General features: G+C 41.2%; 1 protein-coding gene across 3 annotated transcripts in view; it reads left to right on the forward strand.

Moving 5' to 3' along the window:
* Nucleotides 1-24,018, forward strand: part of LOC134495355 (signal transducer and activator of transcription 5B) — a 74,468-nt gene extending 50,450 nt beyond the window's left edge. For 2 of the 3 annotated variants that reach the window (XM_063300735.1, XM_063300734.1), the window contains exons 2-17: nt 1,674-1,814; nt 4,114-4,270; nt 4,417-4,506; nt 4,635-4,809; nt 5,214-5,344; nt 5,441-5,592; nt 7,579-7,734; nt 12,185-12,364; nt 13,164-13,251; nt 14,188-14,610; nt 16,450-16,544; nt 16,642-16,772; nt 17,998-18,153; nt 18,908-18,959; nt 19,520-19,624; nt 23,068-24,018. In XM_063300735.1, coding sequence (XP_063156805.1) covers nt 1,687-1,814; nt 4,114-4,270; nt 4,417-4,506; nt 4,635-4,809; nt 5,214-5,344; nt 5,441-5,592; nt 7,579-7,734; nt 12,185-12,364; nt 13,164-13,251; nt 14,188-14,610; nt 16,450-16,544; nt 16,642-16,772; nt 17,998-18,153; nt 18,908-18,959; nt 19,520-19,624; nt 23,068-23,194 — 2,346 coding nt within the window. In that variant the 5' untranslated portion in view covers nt 1,674-1,686 and the 3' untranslated portion in view covers nt 23,195-24,018. The remainder of the gene's footprint in view (nt 1-1,673; nt 1,815-4,113; nt 4,271-4,416; nt 4,507-4,634; nt 4,810-5,213; nt 5,345-5,440; nt 5,593-7,578; nt 7,735-12,184; nt 12,365-13,163; nt 13,252-14,187; nt 14,611-16,449; nt 16,545-16,641; nt 16,773-17,997; nt 18,154-18,907; nt 18,960-19,519; nt 19,625-23,067) is intronic. The other variant, XM_063300733.1, reaches the window with a different exon arrangement.
* The last annotated feature ends 374 nt before the right edge of the window (nt 24,019-24,392 follow it).

A 24,392-nucleotide genomic window follows, 5' to 3' on the forward strand; every position in this document is an offset into this window, starting at 1 on the left:
TGCACAACTCTGTTATTGATGTGTGTTCAAATGTGTACATAACAGGTTCCTCATTTGCCCAGTTGTCAGTTTTCTTAATTTCCCAATCATTTGTGCAGTAAGTCCTCCAGTTTGTCCAACTGTTACTGCTCTTGATAGAAATTCCTTAGCACAGTTCAAGGTAAATGCAATTGATAGCTTTAACTGTGTTTAGCCTTGAATTTCAGCCCTGGAATATCTACACTTGTAATACCTATAGTGTCTTTATTAACATAAAAATTCATTCATCGTCTGTCTCCTATAGAGACACAATGTCAGGGCAGCCTTGCTTCAAATAAAACGCGGACTGACTTAAAGGGTTTAAGGATTTCTGGGTTTATTGAAACAGAATGCATGCAGAGGAAAAAGACGGGAATGCGGGTGTGGTATCAGGGTCTCCTGTTTATACCCCGGTGGCGGACCTTGTCCCCCTCCATCCCCTATTGTCCCCCAAGCCAGGTCCGGATGGGTGATTAGCGTTGGTATGGGTCCGACGATGGGCGATTTGGGCGATCTCCGACGTTCCCCTTTGTCTCCTTGTCTTCGTCCGGTGCAGGTGCATCCCCCGGGGTAATGGGTGGGAGTTCTTCCGATCTGTTAATGGTTTCCAGATCCTGTCCTAGGTGCAGTTCATTTGTCCTGTTGATTTATTTATGGGTTTGGGTGCTTAAGGGATGATGTGTGTGTTTAAAGGATAATGGTTATCCCTTCCTCTTTCCTGATGTGCATGTTTCCCGTTGTGATGCACTTATGCCTTGCAACGGGGAACATGACACACAATTATCCACCACAGAATTCAAGGTTAGAAAGAAGCTCTTAGAGGTCAGATATCATAGTTTCAAGGAAGGCATTGCATTTTAACGAGTTTGACTGAGTTGATTCATTTCTGAAGAAGTTTGTTCACACCATCTAGTTTCTCTCTTCAGCTTTCTCCAAACTTGTGGGCTGCAGGCAAATCCAACTTTCCTCCCACCTACTTTTGATGACAGTAGAATTTTCCCAGCTACAGCTGTTGATAAGCCAATAATTATGTTTCATAGTTACTCTACTCAGTGTAGGAGCAGGTAGAGTAATAATAAAGGAGACTGCACTTGGTCATATGGAATATGTTAAGTATAGTAGATTGTGCTGAGCCCCCTCCCTCTAAAATTTCCCATTTATGGCAGAGCTAGGATTGTTGCAATTTACCTGGGAAAGGTGCTATTGATAAATCTGCCCATTCTGTTGTGGAAGGAATAAATCTGGAGTTGTACACTTAATCTATGTCAAATTTTCCAACACAATAGAATGTTTGAAAGAAATTATGTAAAAGGGTTCAGGACTGCCTGTCCATCAGCTGGGTGATTCTCCAAAAGCAGAACAGAACTGGACCAGATTTTGTGTTAGGCAAAATAAAGGTGGCAAAATAAAGATTGAATTTGAAAATGGACAGGGCCAGACCTGAGACTGTGGAAAAATAAGTTGTTTTTTTTAATCCCTGTGAATCTCTCTGGAGATGCAGTTGGGCAGCTGCTCAGAATGCTATTGACTCTCCATTCTGAGGAATCCTTCTTCCTCCCTCCTAGTCATATGACCCAGGGCAGCGTTATTATTAAGGGATTGGAAAGAATTCCAGAAGCAATGATTTTATGCTTTTTCTGCCTTGTTTTCATTAGCAGGTCCTGAATCATGGCTGTGTGGATTCAAGCTCAGCAGCTCCAAGGGGATGCTCTGCGACAGATGCAAGCCCTGTATGGACAGCATTTCCCTATAGAGGTCCGCCATTACCTCTCACAGTGGATTGAGGGACAGCCATGGTAGGTGAGCGTGAGACCTGGCTGTCCGGGACCATCTTCAGCCTTGTAGAGGGATGATGTGGGGTGGGATATTTACCCCTTGTGGCTGAAACAAATCCTTTGTTCTGCATTATTTGGGAAGCATATTATTTTAGCTGTATAGTTCTGGTCCTGAGTAGTTTTCCCCCCCACCAGATTACCAGTTCAGGGTCTCAAATTTTCAGTGCTTTGCTCCTCATTACAGGCCAAGTTGAGCTTCTTATATCTTCAGTTTGCATTCCTGAAAAAAATTTATAGTGAGACAACTAAGATAATTTTTGGCAATGGAAATTTCAGCTGAAGACTTTCAATTCTTGTTTCAGTTTACACACACAATCTATAAAGTCCTTGTTTGTTTTGATTGTTAATGCCCTTAAAATAGAGAAGGGATTTTTTTCAAGATTTTTAAAAGACGCTTATTGGATATAATGCCAGGATAACAAACATGACCAGTGCTATAAGTCAAATACAACTGCAGAAGGTGTTTGAAGTACTTCAAGTCATACTGTGTTTGTATCCAAAATGATGGTGGCCATTTGAAAGTTAACATTCCTAGAAATAAATATGCTTAATCTTAAATACATTATCTCTCTGTTGCATTTTACAGAATATTTAAATCTTATATAGAAGTGCAGTTAAAATTTCACAAGGACTTTTTAAACATCCTGTATATCTATAGAAACACCCCCATTAAATACACATATGCATTCACACACATTTATATACCAGCCTACTTCAGAGTCAGAACTGTTTGCAGTTATCATCAAACCAGATCAGAACTTCAACCCCAACAAAATAATCCAGTAAAAACATTTTTTTTTAAAAAGCAATAACTAGGACCATAATGGAGGTCAAAAGTTAAAGCCTTCCAAATATTCCGTTGGTGTCTGAGTTCAGATTGTGAGGCAGATAGGCTGGCCTAATGGGAAAGGGAGATCATTTATTAAAGCCTCTTTACCAGGGCCTTGAGCTAACCCAGTTTTTTAAAGCTATGCTAGAGCATATACTCCCATCTGCTCCTGCTTCACTTTTCCCACTCTCATGAATGGGTAAATCATGCTGAAATGATCCACAAATCTTGGGTATTACTCTCAAACAAAGCTTCCTTTTTCCTTGGCTTATTTATCAGATATCACATAAAGCAGGTGATTTCTACTTTGTTGGCCTGCATGCAGACAAGTAGGGAAAATCAAGTGTAAGAAAACAAGCTCCATTACTAACAGATAGGACATTCATAGAAAGCCAGGATTCATGAGTGCTCTTGGCCAGCGTTTCCCAGTTTTTGTTTCTTTCACCTAGAATGTGAACAGATATAACATTATTTGACTGATTGGACTGATCTGGAAATGAACTTGCTACAATTAAACAGATTTTCTGTCCAGGATTGCAGTTCTTTAGAGGAAAAAAAATGTTCTGTAGATTTGCAGCAGAATTCAATTACGTGCAACATAGTTGATGCTTGTGCAATCACAAACGCATTTCCCCCATCTCTGGAATAGTTTTGCAATTTTCTTAAAATGGACAATGTTTTACAAAAAATATGATGAATGTTTAAATGGATAATGTTTTGCAGTAATAATTAAACAAGCAAACAAAAATAGATACAACCTAATTGAAATAGGCAAGAAGGACAAACAAATCAGAATCAAAATTCAGTTTAATTATATGTATATTTGTTGCTTATACTGGTGGGGGGATACTAAGGATGCCTTTATACATATTGAATTGACCCTTTTCTTAGGGTGGCAAGTAGACAAACTTTCAGTTTCAGCTTACAAATGATGTAGCAATTCTAAACCCAGCTAGGTGAGCTTAAACTAAGGATTGGAAGATGTGAGTTAACTAAAACCATATAAGGGCCCAGACTAGTTATATATATGGTAGAATTTCTGCCCATTATATGAACATTCAGAAATTGCAACTTGTGCTGCCTTTGCCTTCTCATTTTGACCCCAGGTACATGAAAAAGACAGCCAGTTTGGTGTAGTAGTTAAGACACCAGACTAGAAACCAGGAGACCATGAGTTCTAGTCCTGCCTTAGGCACAAAGCCAGCTGGGTGACTTTGGGCCAGTCAGTTTCTCCCAGCCCTAGGAAGGAGGCAATGGCAAACCACTTCTGAAAAACCTTGCCAAGAAAACTGCAGGGACTTGTCCAGGCAGTCTCCAAGAATCAGACACAATTGAACAGATTAAAAAAAAGAAAGAAAGAACCCTTTGTTGTCCTCAAGAGGGTACCCACTGTTGTGCACACAACCCTCTGCTTTGTGATCCAATTTTCAGGGACTCCATTGATCTTGACAATCCTCAGGAGGGTGCCAAAGCCACACAGTTGTTAGAGGGACTGATCCAGGAACTACAAAAAAAGGCAGACCACCAGGTGGGCGAGGATGGCTTCCTTCTAAAAATCAAACTGGGTCATTATGCCACTCAGCTACAGGTGAGTTACAGGGTCTGGGAGTTTGGAAGGTTTGGGGGCAGCTAAGAGATGGTGTTCTCAAGCTTTCCCATGAGTGAAAGGCTGATGGAGTTACTAATTTCCCACTCTTTTTACCCATTCTCGGGCTGTTCTCTCTTTCTGTACAGAATACATATAAACACTGCCCTCTGGAGTTAGTACGCTGCATTCGACACATCCTATACCATGAGCAACGCCTGGTGCGAGAAGCCACAGATGTGAGTGTGATTTATTTCCTTTTGCATAAATGTTTCTCTTTCGTATATACCTACTAGGGTATGGCCAAATATATTTCCTTGGCAATAGTATCCATATTTTTTCTGTTCTTAAATTTCCATATTTACAGAGCCCTTCACCAGCTAGCAGCCTGGCTGATGCCCTGTCCCAGAAGCACCTTCAGATCAACCAGGCCTTTGAGGAATTACGCCTGGTCACCCAAGACACTGAGAACCAGCTGAAAAAGCTTCAGCAGACTCAGGAATATTTCATTATCCAGTACCAAGAGAGCCTTCGTCTACAAGGTATATCTGTGGGAATGGAGGAGGAATAGTACATAATTCCCAAGATTGGTGCAATAGTAGTAGTACTGCTATAGTCTTCATAATACTAATAGTAACATGTAATGATAGAGTAATAGAACATTCTGATTTGCATGTGAAACATTTCATGGTCAACCCTGGCATCTCCAGGTAGGGCTAGAACAGACCTCTGTTGAAAATCCTGAAGGACCAGTCTAAAGTGAACAGTATTGAGCTGGATGGACTAATAGTAAAGCCTTCCTGTGTTCCTCAACTGGATTTTTAAAGAAAATAGTAAAGCAACCAAACAGATAGGTTTGAATGCAAGGAACTCTCTTCTGGTATGTGGGAGTCATGAGGTGATCGAGGTAATTCAGGTCAAGGACTAATTAATGCTTCCTTTCCAGCCCAGTTTACTCAGCTTTCTCAGCTAAACCCCCAGGAACGTATGGCCCGTGAGCCTAGTTTGCAGCAAAAAAAGACATCACTGGAAGCTTGGCTGCATCGGGAGGCTCAGACATTACAACAGTACCGTGTAGTAAGTACCACCCTCCCAAGTCCTGATTCTTATTTTTTCTTTCCCATTGTGTTTTTTGTTAACACCATATTCAGAACGCCTTTTTCTACTCCTTAGGAACTGGCTGAAAAGCACCAACAGACACTGGCTTTGCTCCGCAAGCAGCAGACTATAATCTTGGATGATGAGTTGATCCAGTGGAAGAGGAGGCAGCAACTAGCAGGAAATGGTGGCCCTCCTGAGGGGCCTTTAGATGGCCTGCAAGCATGGTAGATAGCATGAGAGGGAAAAGGGGTGAGAGAGTAAAGAGGGCCTCCCAATTCATTGAACTCCTAGTGACTGAAGCTGAATAAAGGAGTAATTCAGAGTTCACTGGATTCAGATTTAAATACCAATGGTTAAGTGTTGGGAATATGCAATACGGCTGTGTTTCCTTGATTGTGTGCATAGCGTCTTGCTGACTCTTTTCACATATTTCAAGAGGGTCTATGGAATCATGCTTTTTTAAAAATGAAAACATAGCAAGTTTTAGCAGTTTGAATTCTGTAGCTGATTTGCAAAATCACAACATAACACTGATCATGTCTTAAACTGCTCACTTCATGGGTTCAGAGCTACTGATTACAGGTTATGCAGAGGAAGCGTTTCAGACAGTTTCAGGCTTAAGATCTAAGACTGCTGTTTTAGAAACAAAGTTCTGGATCTAGAATGTAGGGTCTGGCCTAAATCAATCTGTAGATTTAAAAGACCTGGTAGGGTTTCTGGACACAGAGAAAGGCAGATGCTGGATTACTTCTTGCCTTTTCTCCCCCAATATTGATAGCAGAGCCAAAGATTTGGAGCTGGACAGAAGTCCAAATGATAAACTGTTTATAGCTTGGAAATTACCTGAAGTAACCACAACTAACAAATTGTTTAGATCTTTTTTTAAAAAAACATTGTAATAGTGGTGCTGGGAACAAATAATAATACAGGTAGTCCTCGCTTAACGACCCTAATTGGGACTGGAATTTCCATTGCTAAGTGAAGCGGTCATTAGGCGAAATATCACAGGACTCCACTGCTTAGCAACGGCAGTTCCAGTAGTCCCGGTTGCGGTCGTTAGGCAAGGGCCTTATGCTTCTCCTGCCCTGCCACGCTCACCTCCACTTCAGCTCCCCCCACCCATCTATCTCTGCCCTATCTCTGCCCTTTTGGCTGCCCTGCAGTCCACCGCCCCCAGCTCACCTTTGCCATCTTCCTGCTACTGATGAGGCACGCCTGGCCAAAGCAGCTACTGGCCCTCTGTCTCATGGCAGCAGAGTGCAAAGCAGCCAAAAGGGCAGAGATGGGGGAGAGAGAGGTGGGTGGGGTGGGGGGAATTGAAGTGCATGTTGCAGTTGTAAATGTGGGCAGGCTGCCAAGTGCCCAAATTTGGATCACGTGACTGCAGTGGTGCTGCAGTGGGCTTAACTGCGAGGACCAGTCGTAACTACCATTCATTCAGTGCTGTTGTAAGTTCGCTGAACAAATGGTCATTAAGTGAGGTCTACCTGTAAGTTGTGTCTGTAAAATGCTTTCTACCAATTCCGTTCTATGTAAGCTGAATCTTTTGCAGTCTTCTCTGTGACATACTGCCTATAGTATGTCATGAGAGTGCTTGTACTCAGCTTAACATAGTGACTGCTACATCTAGTCCCTACTTCCTGATATATTTTCTATAGAATTTTCAGGGTTACATCCTGGTCCCTAGATAGATAGAAAGGTAGAAAAGGAGATGACTATAAATCTGAATTGGGAGCCCAATTAATCCCTGCCTCCTCTTTGTGTCTTCAGTCTCAGTGCTAGTTCAAATTAAATGTATGGTTGATCCAACAATTAGGCTGTGCAGCATATTCATAACATTAAAAAATCCACAAGCAAAATCAAATAATCAGATTAATCTTACTTAACCATATATGGCTACTACACAACATAATTTGACAGGGCCATTTATTTTTACATGATTATCTCCTGAAATGCAAAATAGCATGTCTTGGCATCATTAGGAAGTATGGTGTTGGGACCATTTTATCTAGGGCTTTTTGTGCTCCCCATCACATACTTCCTTCCTTAGACCTCACTCTCCCTTGTATACTACACATACTCCCTCTTCTTTTCCTAATTCTAAATTTGTTAGTCTTTTAAGGTCTTAAAATTAGTATGTTAGTCTTTCAGATGCCACAGAATTCTTCATTGTTTTTGACAAAGTAGAATACAATGAGTTCTTTCCCTAGGTGTGAGAAACTGGCTGAGATCATTTGTCAGAACCGTCAACAAGTACGCCGTGCTGAACACCTGTGCCAGCAGCTGCCTATCCCTGGACCCATTGAAGAGATGCTAGCAGATCTTAACACCACCGTCACAGATATAATTTCTGCACTAGTCACTAGGTAGGGTTGTGTTGTTAGATCATGCTTGCTTTCTACAGAGAGCCTTTATTATTAGAGTGGGTAGTGTTCAAAGAAACAAAAGCTTTGCTTACTGAAATTAGTGGAAGTTGCTGCATACATTCTATATCATGGGTTCAACAGTTATTTGCAAAAATACTATGTTCACCATGGGTGAACTCTTGGATTATATTACAGGGTTTTCTTTACTTTCTGCATATGTTGAAATTCAGTAGAGTCTTGATGGAGAGAGTGTATTGTTGGGTTCTTAGTGTTCTCTAAGCCTTTTTTTTTTTCCTTGAAGGCATTTTATTTCCAGGCTAGGTAACATCTTCAGTGCATAGGGAAATGATGTTTGCTAACTATTTATATATGGTAGCTAGTCCTACCAGCCTTGATTAGGCTGTTACTTCTTCCTTGATTGTTTCTGTTGTTCTGGGTGTTAGTTAATAGGCCTTTGCTGAGGGAGGCCATTTGGCCCTTTCACTGACCTTCGATTACTTCCTTTTTTGAATGGTTTATAGATGGAGCTTATCTCCTGGGTCTGTTAATGGCTGATTTGCCAAGCCTCTAGAATTTTGCTTGCATTTTTGAATCTGGCTTTGTCTAAAATATCTATACTTTCCCTATTGAAAATGTGTTTGAATTTGTCAAAGAAATTGTCTTCTGACTGTCAGTTAATGTTTATTGATGCTTACTGCCGATCTTCTACCTGTTTGCCCTACATAGAATTCACAATCCTTGCATTATGTATTATAAATGATCCCTGTTTTGTATTTCTTGGCTGTTGGGTCATTGGATTTTCTTAGGATACTTTGGATAGATTTTGTTGGATCATAGGCTCCCGTGATGCCAAGGGGTTCTAGTAATCTGTTGGTAGTTTCTGAGATGTTTTTGTTGTATGGAAGAGTTTTCCTTTTCATGGGATGGGTTGGTTGGTTGATTGAACGCTTTTTGATGAAGTTTCCTAGGTATCCATTGTGCTGAAATATGTTATATGTTGTTTATTCGTTTAGTTGCTTCCGACTCTTCGTGACTTCATGGACCAGCCCACGCCAGAGCTTCCTGTCGGTCAACACCCCCAGCTCCCCCAGGGACAAGTCCGTCACCTCTAGAATATCATCCATCCATCTTGCCCTTGGTCGGCCCCTCTTCCTTTTGCCTTCCACTCTCCCTAGCATCAGCATCTTCTCCAGGGTGTCCTGTCTTCTCATTATGTGGCCAAAGTATTTCAGTTTTGCCTTTAATATCGTTCCCTCAAGTGAGCAGTCTGGCTTTATTCCCTGGAGGATGGACTGGTTTGATCTTCTTGCAGTCCAAGGCACTCTCAGAATTTTCCTCCAACACCACAGTTCAAAAGCATCGATCTTCCTTCTCTCAGCCTTCCTTATGGTCCAGCTCTCGCAGCCATATGTTACTACTGGGAAAACCATTGCTTTAACTATGTGGACTTTTGTTGTCATTGTGATGTCTCTGCTCTTAACTATTTTATCGAGATTTGTCATTGCTCTTCTCCCAAGGATTAAGCGTCTTCTGATTTCCTGACTGCAGTCAGCATCTGCAGTAATCTTTGCACCTAGAAATACAAAGTCTTTCACTGCTTCTACATTTTCTCCCTCTATTTGCCAGTTATCAAACAAGCTGGTTGCCATAATCTTGGTTTTTTTCAGGTTTAGCTGCAAGCCAGCTTTTGCACTTTCTTCTTTCACCTTCATCATAAGGCTCCTCAGTTCCTCTTCGCTTTCAGCCATCAAAGTGGTATCACCTGCATATCTGAGATTGTTAATGTTCCTGCCAGCGATTTTAACTCCAGCCTTGGATTCCTCAAGCCCAGCATGTCGCATGATGTGTTCTGCGTACAAGTTGAATAGTTAGGGTGAGAGTATACAGCCGTGCCGTACTCCTTTCCCAATCTTAAACCAGTCCGTTGTTCCATGGTCTGTTTTTACTGTTGCTACTTGGTCGTTATACAGATTCTTCAGGAGGCAGACAAGATGACTTGGGTATCCCCATACCACTAAGAATTTGCCACAATTGGTTATGGTCCACACAGTCAAAGGCTTTAGAATAGTCAATAAAACAGAAATAGATGTTTTTCTGAAACTCCCTGGCTTTTTCCATTATCCAGCGGATATTGGCCATTTGGTCCCTAATTCCTCTGCCTTTTCTAAACCCAGCTTGTACATCTGGCAATTCTCACTCCATGAATTGCTGAAGTCTACCTTGCAGGATCTTGAGCATTACCTTACTAGCATGTGAAATGAGTGCCACTGCTTGATAGTTTGGACCTTCTTTAGTGTTTCCCTTTTTTGGTATGGGGATATAAGTTGATGTTTTCCAATCTGATGGCCATTCTTGTGTTTTCCAAATTTGCTGGCATATAGCATGCATTACCTTGACAGCATCATCTTGCAAGATTTTGAACAGTTCAGCTGGGATGCCATCGTCTCCTGCTGCCTTGTTATTAGCAATGCTTCTTAAGGCCTGTTCAACCTCACTCTTCAGGATGCCTGGCTCTAGCTCACTGACCACACCGTCAAAGCTATCCCTGATATTGTTATCCTTCCTATACAGGTCTTCTGTATATTCTTGCCACCTTTTCTTGATCTCTTCTTCTTCTGTTAGGTCCTTGCCATCTTTGTTTTTGATCATACCCATTTTTGCCTGGAATTTACCTCCGATGTTTCTAATTTTCTGGAAGAGGTCTCTTGTCCTTCCTATTCTATTGTCTTCTTCCACTTCCGCACATTGCTTGTTTAAAAATAATTCCATATCTCTTCTGGCTAACCTCTGGAATTTTGCATTTAATTGGGCATATCTCCCCCTATCACTGTTGCCTTTTGATTTCCTTCTTTCTTGGGCTACTTCTAGTGTCTCAGCAGACAGCCATTTTGCCTTCTTGGTTTTCTCTTTCTTTGAGATGTATTTTGTTGCCGCCTCCTGAACAATGCTGCCAACGTCTGTCCAGAGTTCTTCCAGGACCCTATCTACTAAGTCCAGTCCCTTAAATCTATTCTTCACCTCCACTGCATATTCCTTAGGAATATTAGTGAGCTCATATCTAGCTGATCTGTGGGTCTTCCCTAATCTCTTTAGTCTGATCCTAAATTGTGCAAGAAGAAGTTCGTGATCTGAACTACAGTCAGCTCCAGGCCTTGTTTTTACTGACTGTACAGATGTCCGCCACCTTTGGCTGCAAAGGATGTAATCAATCTGATTTCGGTGTTGTCCATCTGGTGAAGTCCATGTATAAATTCTATCAGCCTATGTCCTGCTTCGTTTTGTTCTCCCAGGCCATGCTTACCTGTAATTCCAGGTGTCATTTGACTGCCCACCTTAGGATTCCAGTCTCCTGTGATGAAAACGACATCTCTTTTAGGCGTGTTGTCCAGTAGGTGCTGCAGATCCTCATAGAACTGCTCTACTTCAGTTTCTTCAGCATCTGTGGTTGGGGCGTATCTTTGGATCACTGTGATGTTAGATGGCTTGCCCTGAATTCGAATTGAGATCATTCTTTCGTTTTTTGGGTTGTATCCAAGCACTGCTTTAGCCACTTTACTATTAATTATGAAGGCTACTCCATTTCTTCTGTGGTCCTCTTGTCCACAGTAGTAGATCTGGTGGTCATTTGATGTGAAGTGGCCCATTCCAGTCCATTTCAGTTCACTGACGCCCAACATGTCTATCTTTAATCTTGGCATCTCACCAATAACCACATCCAATTTGCCCTGGCTCACAGATCTTACATTCCAGGTTCCAATGGCGTGTTGATCCTTAGAACATCGGATTCGCCGTTCACCACCAGCACCGTCGGCCGCTAGCCATCCTTTTGGCTTTGAGCTAGCTGCGTCATCACATCTGGGGCTAGTTGAACTCATCCTCTGTTCCTCCCCAGTAGCATTTTGACCATCTTCCGACCTGGGGGTCTCATCTTCCAATGGTATACCGACATATCTCTGGTTGTACTGATCCATTGAGTTTTCACGGCAAGAATACTGGGGTGGGTTGCCATTACCTTCCCCAGGGATCGCATTTAGTCTGACCTCTCTGTCATGACCTTCCCGTCTTGGGTGGCCCTTCACGGTTTAGCTCATGGCATCATTGAGGTGCTCAAGCTCCAGCACCACGACAAGGTAACGATCCTTTGCTGAAGAATATGTTATATAAATAGTCTATTTCTGGGGTTTTTGGAGTTCTAGTTATTGTGGTGTCTTTTTGCTTGTCTGATGAGGGTTATTACACAACTTCTTTTGTGTGTTGTGGGTTTTTGAAGTAATATTCGAGTATTTGATTGGTGTGGGTTGCTTTTCAATACACTTGGGTTTGTAGTTTGCCATTGTTTTCTCTGCTAATGAGGCGTATATACTGAGTTACAAAAGCTAGGACTCCGCTTGCAGCTTTTTACCTTCTGTAAGTAATGACTTGGTCTTTTTTTCCCCTTCTCTCCTTATAGCACGTTCATAATAGAAAAGCAGCCTCCGCAGGTGCTGAAGACTCAGACCAAGTTTGCGGCAACAGTACGACTACTGGTTGGAGGAAAGTTAAATGTTCACATGAACCCCCCACAAGTAAAGGCCACCATCATCAGTGAGCAGCAAGCCAAAGCCCTACTAAAGAACGAGAGTACCCGCAAGTATGTATGTTTCTTACATGCTAAGGAAGCAAAGGGAGGGAGGACAGACATCCATTTCTCCTGAACCAGCTTCCCCACCACTTAGGATCCTCGAGATGTGTGGGTGTGCAACCCCATCACATCTGCAGGGTGCCGTGCTAAGAAAGGCTATCGAAAGATGTGAAGAGTAGAAATTAATACATGGAAATATGCCATTAATCTTCTTAAATAAGAACATAGTCATTGTAACTTGAAAGGAAAATTGACAAGATATCTACATAAGTGGATGTTTTCACTGTTTATCTAAGGTGCTAAAATATTAAGCTCAAGAAAGCTTTCCGTCAGTGTCTGGATTTCAGCCTAACCCTCAGGACCTGAAGCTTTAAGCCTTCTTATTTGACTGCGCCTTTGCTGCTCTCACAACCTGGGTGACAAAGCAAACTTTCATTACCTATGTCATTATTACAGTTTGTCAGTGTTTTGTTGGAGAAAACTTTCTCCTGAGAAGATAGAAATTTGGTAAACATTATACGACATGTTATTACCATTAAGCTTACCTAAAAGATTAGCAAGAGGGCAACAAAGCAAAAAGTGACAGCCTGATTTTAGGTAATTCATTGTACATTATGCATGCATTTGCTTGTAGTAGATATCTCATGATTTAAAAAAAGCATGATAAACAATCTAGAGTCTCCACTGGGTGGAGCCACATCATCAATATCCCCATGGTGCAGAATTAACACTGCCAGTGGGCTGATAGTAAATCACCAGGGGTGTGCTGGCGTGCATTCAACTAGCTGCCATTGCTTTCTTTTGGCAGTGAGAGCAGCGGTGATATCTTGAACAATTCCTGTGTTATGGAATATCATCAGGCAACTGGAACACTGAGCGCTCATTTCCGCAACATGGTGAGAGAGATGTCTTGACTGATTCCCACTGCGTACCTCCATCTTCACATCCCACTGTTGCTTTTCCTATTGAAAACGTAACTAAGGGGGAAAGCCTCGACGTCTATTGTTGCCACAAAGTATCTGCTGAAGGCTAACCCTAGATTGAGCTTTTAATAACTTGGTGTGGATGGAGGTGGAGTGTGTGTGTGTGTGTTTGCCAATCCCTTGTTTATATAAATGTAAGTATTTACAGTGTACCATTCAAAGTTAGAATGACTAACAATAAATAGTCCAATCATAAAATTCCATAGAATTCCAGTGGGAGCAGGGAGTATTATGAAAACAGGCAGATGCAGCAGATAAAATAGACGTATTGGTTAAAATTATATCTCTCGTTAAACAGAGAATGTTTTATCACACAGCAAAACGATGTAATAAGATGGAATGCCACTTCTCAAGACTTCTCACTGACACTTTAAATTCTGCCAGAAAGAAATAGATAACTAATGCAGCATTGCAGCATATATATTTACCCTACAACAGTGCACTAGTTATCAGTTTGTTTAATCCTGTAAAGAAGCAACTAACAGTGTGGCTTTTGTTACATTCTGGACCAGTTGCTGTTTTCGAAGACTCTTCAAAAGCAGCATCAACATAGAGTGTTTTGCAGTAATTCAATTTTAAATGCAGCTAAGTTATATTTAAATCATTATGGCTAGGACAGTCACAATTGATGTCCTGGTTTAAGCAGAGCAAAGTACTCCTGCCTATAGCACCAAAAGAGTTACTGGACAGAAAAATTATACAAAGTAAGTTTCCCCTGGAAGATCTGCCTGAGTCTGTAATTGAGTTCACATCTAAGGTTCTTAGACCTGAGTGTTATGTAGGCTCTTGACAGTCTGTGCTCTGTTTTCTATTTCCTGTGTCTACCTCTGTCATCTCATCCATCCACAGTCCTTGAAGCGGATCAAGCGTTCGGATCGACGTGGTGCTGAGTCAGTGACTGAGGAGAAATTCACCATTCTTTTTGAGTCTCAGTTCAGTGTTGGTGGCAATGAGCTAGTCTTCCAGGTGAAGACATTATCTCTGCCTGTGGTGGTAATTGTGCATGGCAGCCAGGATAATAATGCCACTGCCACAGTGCTATGGGACAATGCTTTTGCGGAGCCAGGACGTGTGCCGTTTGCTGTGCCGGACAAGGTGATGTGGTCACAGTTGTGTGAGGCTCTCAACATGAAGTTCAAGTCTGAAGTCCAGAGCAGTCGAGGACTCACAAAGGAGAATCTTCTCTTCCTAGCCCAAAAGCTCTTCAATAGCAGCATCAACCATCTGGAAGATTATAATAGTATGGCTGTCTCCTGGGCTCAGTTCAACAGGGTAAATAAGGAACTGATTAACAACTAGATTTGCCAGAAAACCACTTTGTGGGAAGTACTTTGGCCTGCAGGCCTTCTCCATCACCATGACTTTTTCCCCAGCTTTTTTTCATTTTGTATCTGCATTACTGTCGTGTGTTCTCTTTTCCTCCCGGCTCAGCTGCATTTGAGATAGAAAAGAGACAATTCAGTTTGCAAATGTAACCCTGAACTGTTTTGGAGCCACACGTGCATAGCTAGTCATGTGAATGCGAAGATTTATTTCATGCTGTTTTCAAAAGAACACCTCTGTGTACAAAACCACTAGACCATCAGCTGATTAAAAGAACCTTGGCCTGTTGACGGTCTTACCAAGAACCTTTTAAACAGGAAAAGCACTGACCTTATAGGTGGAGCACAAATCTGAACCTAATTACTGGGATTCGTATTCCTGTTTTCTCTTAGGTTCTGTAGTAATCTCTGCTTCTCATTCCTTGATCTGTAAAAGGGAATAATGTTGATTTACCTCACAGAAGGGATGAGAACCGTAAAGCTGTTTTACTGTGAAAGTTAGCCATAATCCTAAGTATGCTACAAGAGTTCATTCATATAACCCATGAGATGGGAGCAAATCTGCTTTGACGAGATAAAAACCAAATGAATAAATTCATATATATTACCTTGGCAACAGCTCGGGAACGCTGAGCTATTGCTTTCGTAATATAGACTAAAGATGTATTGGAAGTAGTCCCTCACACAGTGAGTTTTGAAATCTGAATTTATTATCTCAGAGCTCATTCTTAACATTAAACAGGCTCTCATTAAACTTGGAGAGGGTTTGTTGTCAAGCCAGACTCAGAATTAGTTAATTAAAACTATAAATGACTCTGAAGAATGTACAAATTAAAAACCAAAGTCCAATTTATTCATTTATTATTAATCAGATTTATATAGCCGCCCATCTCTCAAGAAGTGACTCTGGGTGGCGTACAATAATCAAAGTCCAATGTGTTGCATCAGCAAATAACCAAATAAAAGATGCCCACAATCGGGTGAAAACAAAACATACAGTGATGCTTAAAAGCTTGTGAATCCTTTTGAGCTTTGAATATTTCTGCATAAATATGACCTAAAATGTGATCTGTTCTCCACACAAGTCCTAAAACTAGGTAAAGAAAATCCAATTAAACAAGTCAAAACATTATATTTATTCGTTTATGTATTTATTGAGAAAAATAATCCAAAGGTACATATTTGTGTGGCAAAAGTATGTGAATCTTTGTTTTCAGTAACTGGGATGCCCCCTTGGGCAGCAATAACTGCAGCTAAATGTTTCCAATAACTGTTGTTCAGTCCCACACATAGGCTTGAAGGAATGTTAGCCCATTCCTCCCTACAGAACAACTTCAACTCATTAGTTCATTTGACATACATCAAAATCCTTCTTGAAATAGTTTAAATGCTGGCTTGTAATATCACCATCTGAGCTATCTTAACTTCTTGCACCAGCACAAATGTATTAGGGTCTGTGTATAAAACATATAGTTCATTACAGACATTAACTTTGTATAACTTAGTCTTAACTGTACAGGCAACTAATTGAATTCCTTTTAAAATCTCCATTAATCATTCAAATCCTCGGAGGCCCCAAAGTTATTCCAGCTGTTGTTCCCACCAGTTTGGAGTCACTTAAGCTTAAGAGGATGCATTTTGTGTTTCTGATTAATATGTTTGCCTGTGTACTTTGCTATTAGTCCATGCTTTCCCTAACCTATTAGTGTAGGATCAGAGAAAATACACAGTCCTCCAACCACTGCTGAAGAATTCCACAGATAGTTTTTCTTTCTTTCCATTTAACCAGGAAAATCTTCCAGGGCGAAATTATACATTCTGGCAGTGGTTTGATGGGGTGATGGAAGTCCTGAAGAAACACTTGAAGCCTCACTGGAATGATGGGTAAGATTCCTATTCCCCGTTCCCCCTTAGCTTAGTTTTCCCTGTCTAGATCCTTTGCAGGCTGATTTCTCTCTCTCTATCATTTCTACTTCTCCAGGGCTATTCTAGGTTTTGTCAACAAGCAGCAGGCACATGACTTGCTAATCAATAAACCAGATGGAACCTTCCTCCTGAGGTTCAGTGACTCTGAAATTGGAGGTATCACAATTGCCTGGAAGTTTGATAATAGTAAGTTCTTTTTCAATGACACAAATGCCTATTTTGTCCACTATGAGAACATTTGGATCAGAACCCGTCTAAACAGATGTTTATGTGTTGTTGCATAAACACTGCACAGCTGTTACCCAGTTGCTGCTGGAATTCTAGGTGTCTCCTGCTTTATCTGTTGTAAGAATATCCTGTATTTCCTGCAATCAACAGTAATATTTTTAAAGCCTGCAGGGTAGTTTCTTCATATTGAACGTATATTCCCCAGTTCAGTTTTTAAAAAAGGGAGACTTCAGCTGCAAAACGGTGCTATAGGAGAGAGGAAGGTGAATTCATGGCGTCACATGCAACATCCAGACAGTTAATAGCACAATAGACTAGTGCTGCTGCTGCAGAAAGATGGATCTTGTTTTCTGGAATCTCATTCTTGAAAAGAATTAAGTACTTCAGTGCATCATGTGATAAGTGTGCTATCACATACTGGTTGTATTCACACATAATGCCAATCCATGGACTCCTTTAACTACAGTTTATTGAAGAAGCCACAAGTTTAAATTTGCACATCATACTAAGCCATAAAGTATCCTTGACAAAGTACAGTGGCTAGGTTCACTCAGCATGCTATGCCAAACAAAAGAAGCCACTTTATAACTTAACAAAACATGTGAGACAGAACCCTAACTACTTGATCTTTAATTTAAAAAAAAATAAATCTCTCTCACTGTCTGCCCTAGGCATTGGGGTTTTTTTTCCCCTACCTCTTAGGCAATGGACCTCATGAATGAAAGAAGTAAGAACTGCCATATTTTCTGATAGCTAGGTGGCAAGAGTGGGCCAAAACAGGTGCCCCAATTCACCACCCCACTCACATTTGCTGAATTTTGGATAGTTGCTATGACCATGTTTAAGAGGATCACAATTTGAATTCACTCAAAATTCAGGTATTTGGAGCAGAGGAAGAAAATGGCTTGCAACTTTCACCAGGGTGAATGAGCTTTTTACATTGTCTTTCTTTTCAGTTTTTAAATGCATCTATTTTCTCTGTCCCTTGTGCGTATTTCCATTTATGGGTTTCAACATGACTACATCATGTAGCATCATATTATAATTGTACCGCATCAGTGATGTTCATAGTTGTTGCAGGTTTCTTATCCTTCTTAGGGAGTGTGTATCTTCTTCTGGTTGGATTATAGAGATACTAGTTTTTTTCCCACTTTTATCTAATTAAGCTTTGGGTTTTTTGCAGCTGACAGAATGTTCTGGAACTTAATGCCCTTCACCACCCGTGACTTCTCCATCCGCTCCCTGGCAGACCGCCTTGGTGACCTCCCGTACCTCCTTTATGTGTACCCTGACAGGCCCAAGGAAGAGGTTTTCTCCAAATATTATATGCCAGTCCTTGGTAAGATTGCAGGAAACTGCCTGATTTTTTTTCTGACCATCGTCCTTTCCTATGGATACATATATATATATATATATAATTCTTTCATTTCCAGCAAAGGAACCTAGGCAATTCCAAATCCATTTTTTCCTTTGGACATTTAAACTGTATTATAATGGTATACATAATTTTAGATACATAGACATATGCCTAGTATTACAGGAAACCACAAGAAAACATTAAAATGTACTCTTAGGAGAGGTAAATGCTAAAGCAAAGGGAGAAGGGAGTGGTACAACTTGATTTGAACTGTGTATATCTGCGTATGTCAGTGGTAAAGATAATTAGTTGAAGTAAGGCAGACATTTTTCATGACCAGTTGTTTTGTTTGTGGTGAGACAAGAAAGGTTCTCTTTAATTACCAGGTCAGTGATTGTTTTTACAGTTGAATAGTTGAGAAGAATAAAATGTGTTTTTAATTTACTTTGAGCAGTTTCAAAAAATACTTATATGCAAATATTATGCATGGATTTTTCAAGGAAAGATTTGCAGATCAACAAGGAAAGGGAATGTAGTAGCCTTCTGAATGAATATGGTACATGCAAAACAGACATAAACCAAAAATAAAGAGATTCATCCATTCCAACTTGGGAAAGGTTTCAGCATGGATACAATGAGATCAGAAAGAATGCCAGACTACTACTACTTCCATTAGGGATTCCTGTGTAAAGCTTGTCTTGTACAGTAACCGTTACCCCACCTCCTTGTTTTGCAGCAAAGGCTGTGGATGGATATGTAAAGCCACAGATCAAGCAAGTTGTGCCAGAGTAAGTATTGTGGGTTGAGAAGGTGCATGTTGGTTTTTTAAAGCAGGGAGGCACACAGAAATAAGGAAGGAGTGACAGGTATTTACTTTCAGTTGGAGTTCCTTTTTTCCCCAGCTCTTTTCAGAGTTCTACTCAGCTAGGAGTGGAATAATGGTGCTGGCACCCCCATCTTCAGCTTTAGATGTTGCACCTCCCAACAGGATTTACAGCTTCAAAAACTTGAAGCAAGCAACATGAATCAGGTTTCCATTTTGCTAGCTTCAGTGCAAAGAAAAGAGATGGGAATGAGAAAGCGTAAAAGTTGATAAGGTTAAGGTTAGAGGGTGATGATTGCCCCCTCTAACAAAAAAGAGTCTGGGTTCTCTGTGCACTTATGTCTCTGCTTTCTGATCCTTTTCAGATCAGGAAGAATGTGGATGTTTCTATCTTGGAAGGAATCTTAAATGTGTATTCCTGCCTTCCACAAAATCATCCCCAAACAGTTAATGTTCTTCTTACCACTGAGGAGTCCACTGGTGTCAGGCAAAAATCCATCTCTATTTATGCCCCATCTGTTGCAGGTTTGCTGCCCCATCAGGAGACTCTGCCGGTGGAGGGACTACCTACATGGAACAAGCATCATCACCAGCTGTTTGCCCTCCTCCTCACTACATGTACACACAGAAGTAAGTGAGAGAAGACCTTTGCTACTGAAAGCTCTCTGCTGTGTATTAGGTTCGGTAGCTGAAAGAGTACTTATCTCTCACCATAAATAAATGTTTGTGTGTTCCTCATCTACTTTAAGGCAGGGGTTGCCTTCATACCACTGCCCAGTTAATTGGTGTTGGAAGAGGCTAAGTAGTTCATCAGTCACCTGGATGGGGGATGGAGGGTGCATAATCGAATGAGAAGAATGTTATTTGAGAAAAGCCAGTGGTGGTCTTGCTGCTCTCATCAGAATAATGAAAGCAGTCTCACAGCATTGTGCTGAGGGCCACACCTTTCTTGATGCATTCAGAAAAGGGATAGGGCTTGCATTGCAATGCTCCTTGCATAACTCTGACAAGCCACTTGCTCCCTCCAGGGACACCACTGTGGAGAGTTCTTCTAAGCCTCCTCATTTAAATCAAGTCCCACCAACCCACTAAACAACAGTTTGGGAAACTGTGTGATTTATGAGGACATAGCATGGGAAATGTTCCTACACATTACAGTGGCAAACATTGCAAAGCTAGTTCTGCCAAGTCCTCAGATCCCTAATTGGTTACTACCACTCATGGAGAGAAGTGAAGTTGTATAGTCTTGTAGTGGCTGTTCTATTTTTGAATGCTGTCCCTGTAAAGCAGAGTTTCTCAACCTTGGCAACTTTAAGATGTGTGGACTTCAACTCCCAGAATTCCCCAGTTGCCAAGGTTGAGAAACGCTGCTGTAAACAGGAAAAATAAAAAACCGTTTTTTATATAAAGAATTTTATTAAGTTTGAAACAAAGATAAAAACTACAAAACTAAAAACTATGAAAAAAAAAAACTAAAAAAGTGTGAAACACAAGAAAAAAGAGTTTTGAAGATTACATAAAGAAGTGACTTCCAACTTTCAACAAGAATATACAGCAATTTCCATAATCAATCCCTTACTCTGTATCAAACCAAGATCACATTATTTCTATAAATCCTTCCATTAGCACATACACAAATCACTAATGTAATTTCTCCTTCCCCTTATATAAAAAACGAAAAAAAAGATAAATTTCTAAATCAACTTCCCTCAAAACCAACATTTATTTAATTATTTCCTTCCTACCACTATTCTATATATTTCTATCCACTATAATAAAAATCAAATTATAAAAATATATAAATTGTCTGCTTTTATAATAATAGTATTACAACAATCTTAACCCTATTAAACCTAAAAGCCAAGCAATTTATTATTATACCTTATAGATACCTTATAAATCTTGCAAACCTTAAAAGAAGTCCAGTAACTCTTAATCCAAATCATTGAAGAGAAATGAAATCATAATAACCTCATTATCAATCCAATTACACATTCTTAATTTTTTACCCCACTTCAAAGCATAACAAGGCATTTCCATATCTCCCAATTATACATAAGGCATTTTTCTTGCAAAAATCAAACAGCCCAACTGCCCCCCTTAAAAACTCAGACTTCTCAGCAAAAAAACTCCCACGAAACAAATTCTCTTCTCTCCCATAACATTTCCTCAGAAAGCCATAACATTCCCCCCCAAAAAACAACTCTCTATGTAATCTGCAGCTCAGACTGTCGCTTTAACCCCTTCAGCACCAAAATGTAGTCTTCTCCTGGCATTACTTCAGCCTTGCTGTCGGTAAAAAGATCTCCAGCCTTGTCCAAATCTTCATCTTCCTCCATAACATCTTCAGCCAGATGACACACTTTAGAGATAATATCTTCCCCAGTGTCCCGAATATTCTGCAGAATAGCTTGACAGCACTCTGAAAAGATCTCTTTGAAGGCCTGCTTAAGCTCACAACGGAACTCTGAACAATCCTCTTTGAAATCCTCCATGTTTCAGGCAGTAGATTATGGCGCCCCCTAGATACTTGACTCATGCAAATAGGAGTTAATGAGTTAATAGAGGAGTTTGGAATGAAATTGGCACAAGAGAAAATGTGCTAACAAGCAGGTCCCATAGAAAGTGAACAGAAAGCTGAAGATTCAAAACGGCAAATCCAACGTGTAGGAAAATATTCAGTCCTTCAAATTCAGTACAAAAATGATAGCAGGAAGGCAGTTATTTATTCTCAGTCCTCCTTCATCTTTAAATGGGAAGACAAGCCAAAACTTTTTTAAAATTTAGAAATTTAATCCAGAAATAAGGATAAGCACCAAGAGAGTCCGCTTCTTCTTACTGTAGAAAGCCTTTCTTGGGGTACATCAACTTAAAAAAAATGTAAATTGGTTGGTTCAGAAATGGGGTGGCTCGACCTAATGTCCCTTTTAAGGCTACAAATGCAGCTAGGAAATGGTGACGTCCCTGCCTCCCGTCATCTCTTCCCGGATCGTCGCAAACTGTTTGCGATTCTCTGGCTGCAAGACGGCATTCGGGAGAGCAGATGGGGTGATTCCAAGCTTTTTCTTTATTCATGAAAAAGCTCTGGGCTCCAGGAAAAAACCTGCCCGAGCAAAAAAAAAGCGTGCGTTGTCAGTTCCACCCACGGAGCCCATGGACACAGCTGCTCAGTTGGCCATATTCCCACTGGAAGTGTTGAAAAATAAGAAACTTGAGGGAGAAGGTGAAGAGGTACAAAAATAGTGGCCCACCAACATCTCCTTTATGATCCCCAGAGCCTCCCCAGAATGTGTGGAGCTAAAATGTGAGTACTTTGTAGGGGGCATTCTGCCACTTTGGGGATGGTTTTAAAGGCTAAATATGTACCTTAAGCCTTGCAGGTTCTTAAAACACCCATTTAACTCCTGCAGAGTCCTCTCCAAAGGTGTCCTGACTCAGTACACTTTTGGAGTGTGCCCCTCACCATTGTACACAAATCCTTCTGCAGTTGCTGAACCAACAAAGGTTCTGCACCTTTGCACTATACCTTTCCACTTCCTACTGAAATAGTTTTTAGTTTACATAGAGAGTTTTTTTAATGCAAGGATCGTCTTTTTCAGGTGATCCGATACCCACTTACCGCAGTCTAAAATAGTCAATCCATTCAATTCAGACCTTTCCCATCTGCTTATGCTGCACATATACAATGTAACCTTAACTCTATGGGCAATATTTTGACAGAGTTAAATTTCCCCTTATCTATGGAGCAGGGTGCCCCATTTCTCAGTATCTCCCCACTAAACAAAGGTGAAAACATAAAAAGTCATGTCTATGAAGACTGAAAGATTTAAAGAATTAGGAAAATATATTTTTCCCCAGTTTAGAGAGAGAGAGACGAAATTGACTGCATTTGAGAGGAACTGCATTGCATATTTTTCTGATAAGACCAAATTAACTCTTAGAGCTTCTTCCAAACAGCCCCAAGGACTGTAAGTTTTGAGAAAGCTGAGAACAGTTAGAGAGCCACAGTCCGTTCAAAAATAGCTTTCTGGAATTCAGAGCTTTTTCATGGTGCTCCTTTCTCTCTGTCTCAGTCCTGACTCAGTGCTGGATCCAGAAGGAGACTTCGACTTGGATGATTCAATGGATGTGGCACGACACGTGGAGGAACTGCTGAGGCGCCCCATAGACAGCCAGTGGATCTCCCATGCTCAGTCTTGACCCTGCCCCTTCCCTGGAGAGACCACGAGGAGACTGTGAAACCTTGGAAGCACTGCCCTGAGGGAGGGTGCAGCTGCTGTAGGGATAGGTTTCCCCACCCTGTGGGGAGGCCTCTGGCTGAGAGGGTGAGGTACCCGAGAGACAGTGGGTGCTGTTTCTCTCCTTGCCCATGTAGAAAAGGCAGTGGAGTGTATTGCTTGGTTTTCCACCCGCTGTTCTGAGAGGCTTGCCTCAGACCTTTCGCTTCTGCACACCGTCTCCTCCTGCCATGCTACCATTTCATTCATGCTGGGAACCCTTCTCTCTCCTCCCTGCAGAATACAACACACTGCCATTCTTGTCTAGAAGCCTTTTGGTGTCTGGGACAAGAGGGGACTGAGCTGTGGAGGAGAGTAAGCCTTATTCAAAGCCTTGTCGTTTGATGTCTGATTTCTTTCTTTTCTTAGCTGCTTCCAGGATAACCAGTGTGCGTGTGCCTGCATTTGGCCTATGTTTCCAGCGCGCATGCCTGTGTGCAGCATTCTGTGTACAAGAGGCATTCACCCTGGGAGCATTGCTTCTCTTTGGGCCTCCACTGCAATGCAGCCTGCCCCTGCCAGGTTCCCCCAAGCCCTCTGGAGCCTTTTTTGTATGTCTGCAACCCACTTCCAGCTCTTTCAGTTTGCCTTGTTGCAAGACACTTGCTTACCTCCAAGCGCCTGCATTTAGTGCTGTTGGGTTTTGACATGTCAGATGCTTTTTTCCTATGAATCACAAATTCAGCAGATTGTGGAGGATGCTTTCATTAAAATACATGGCAAAATACAGAATTACAATTGGAATAATGGTTCCCCCCTTTTTGAACTGGGGATTGGGGAGCAGGTCCAAGGATTTGACTGCTAAGTACAGAGGAAGAAGGATATTCTGAGTTCTAAATGCACCAACAAAGTCTTCTATTTCTCTTCTCTCCCCCCACTCCTGCCTTCTCATTAGGCTGAACAACTGGGAAGAATAGATTCATATATGCACTATTTTTATACCTACTATTCAATAAAGCTCAGATTATTTTAACAGTTACAGATTTCTCACATATGTCTGTGGGCCGGGTGCTATATTTAGAAAAATGGTCCAGTTTCCAGTCCAGCCACAATTACATTTTTGTTGGGATTGACAAATCACCCATAGGATAAGTCATGGGGTTGGCAGGGGATGGCCCTTG

This window comes from Candoia aspera, chromosome 4 (assembly GCF_035149785.1).
Source record: "Candoia aspera isolate rCanAsp1 chromosome 4, rCanAsp1.hap2, whole genome shotgun sequence".
Classification (NCBI taxonomy): domain Eukaryota; kingdom Metazoa; phylum Chordata; class Lepidosauria; order Squamata; family Boidae; genus Candoia; species Candoia aspera.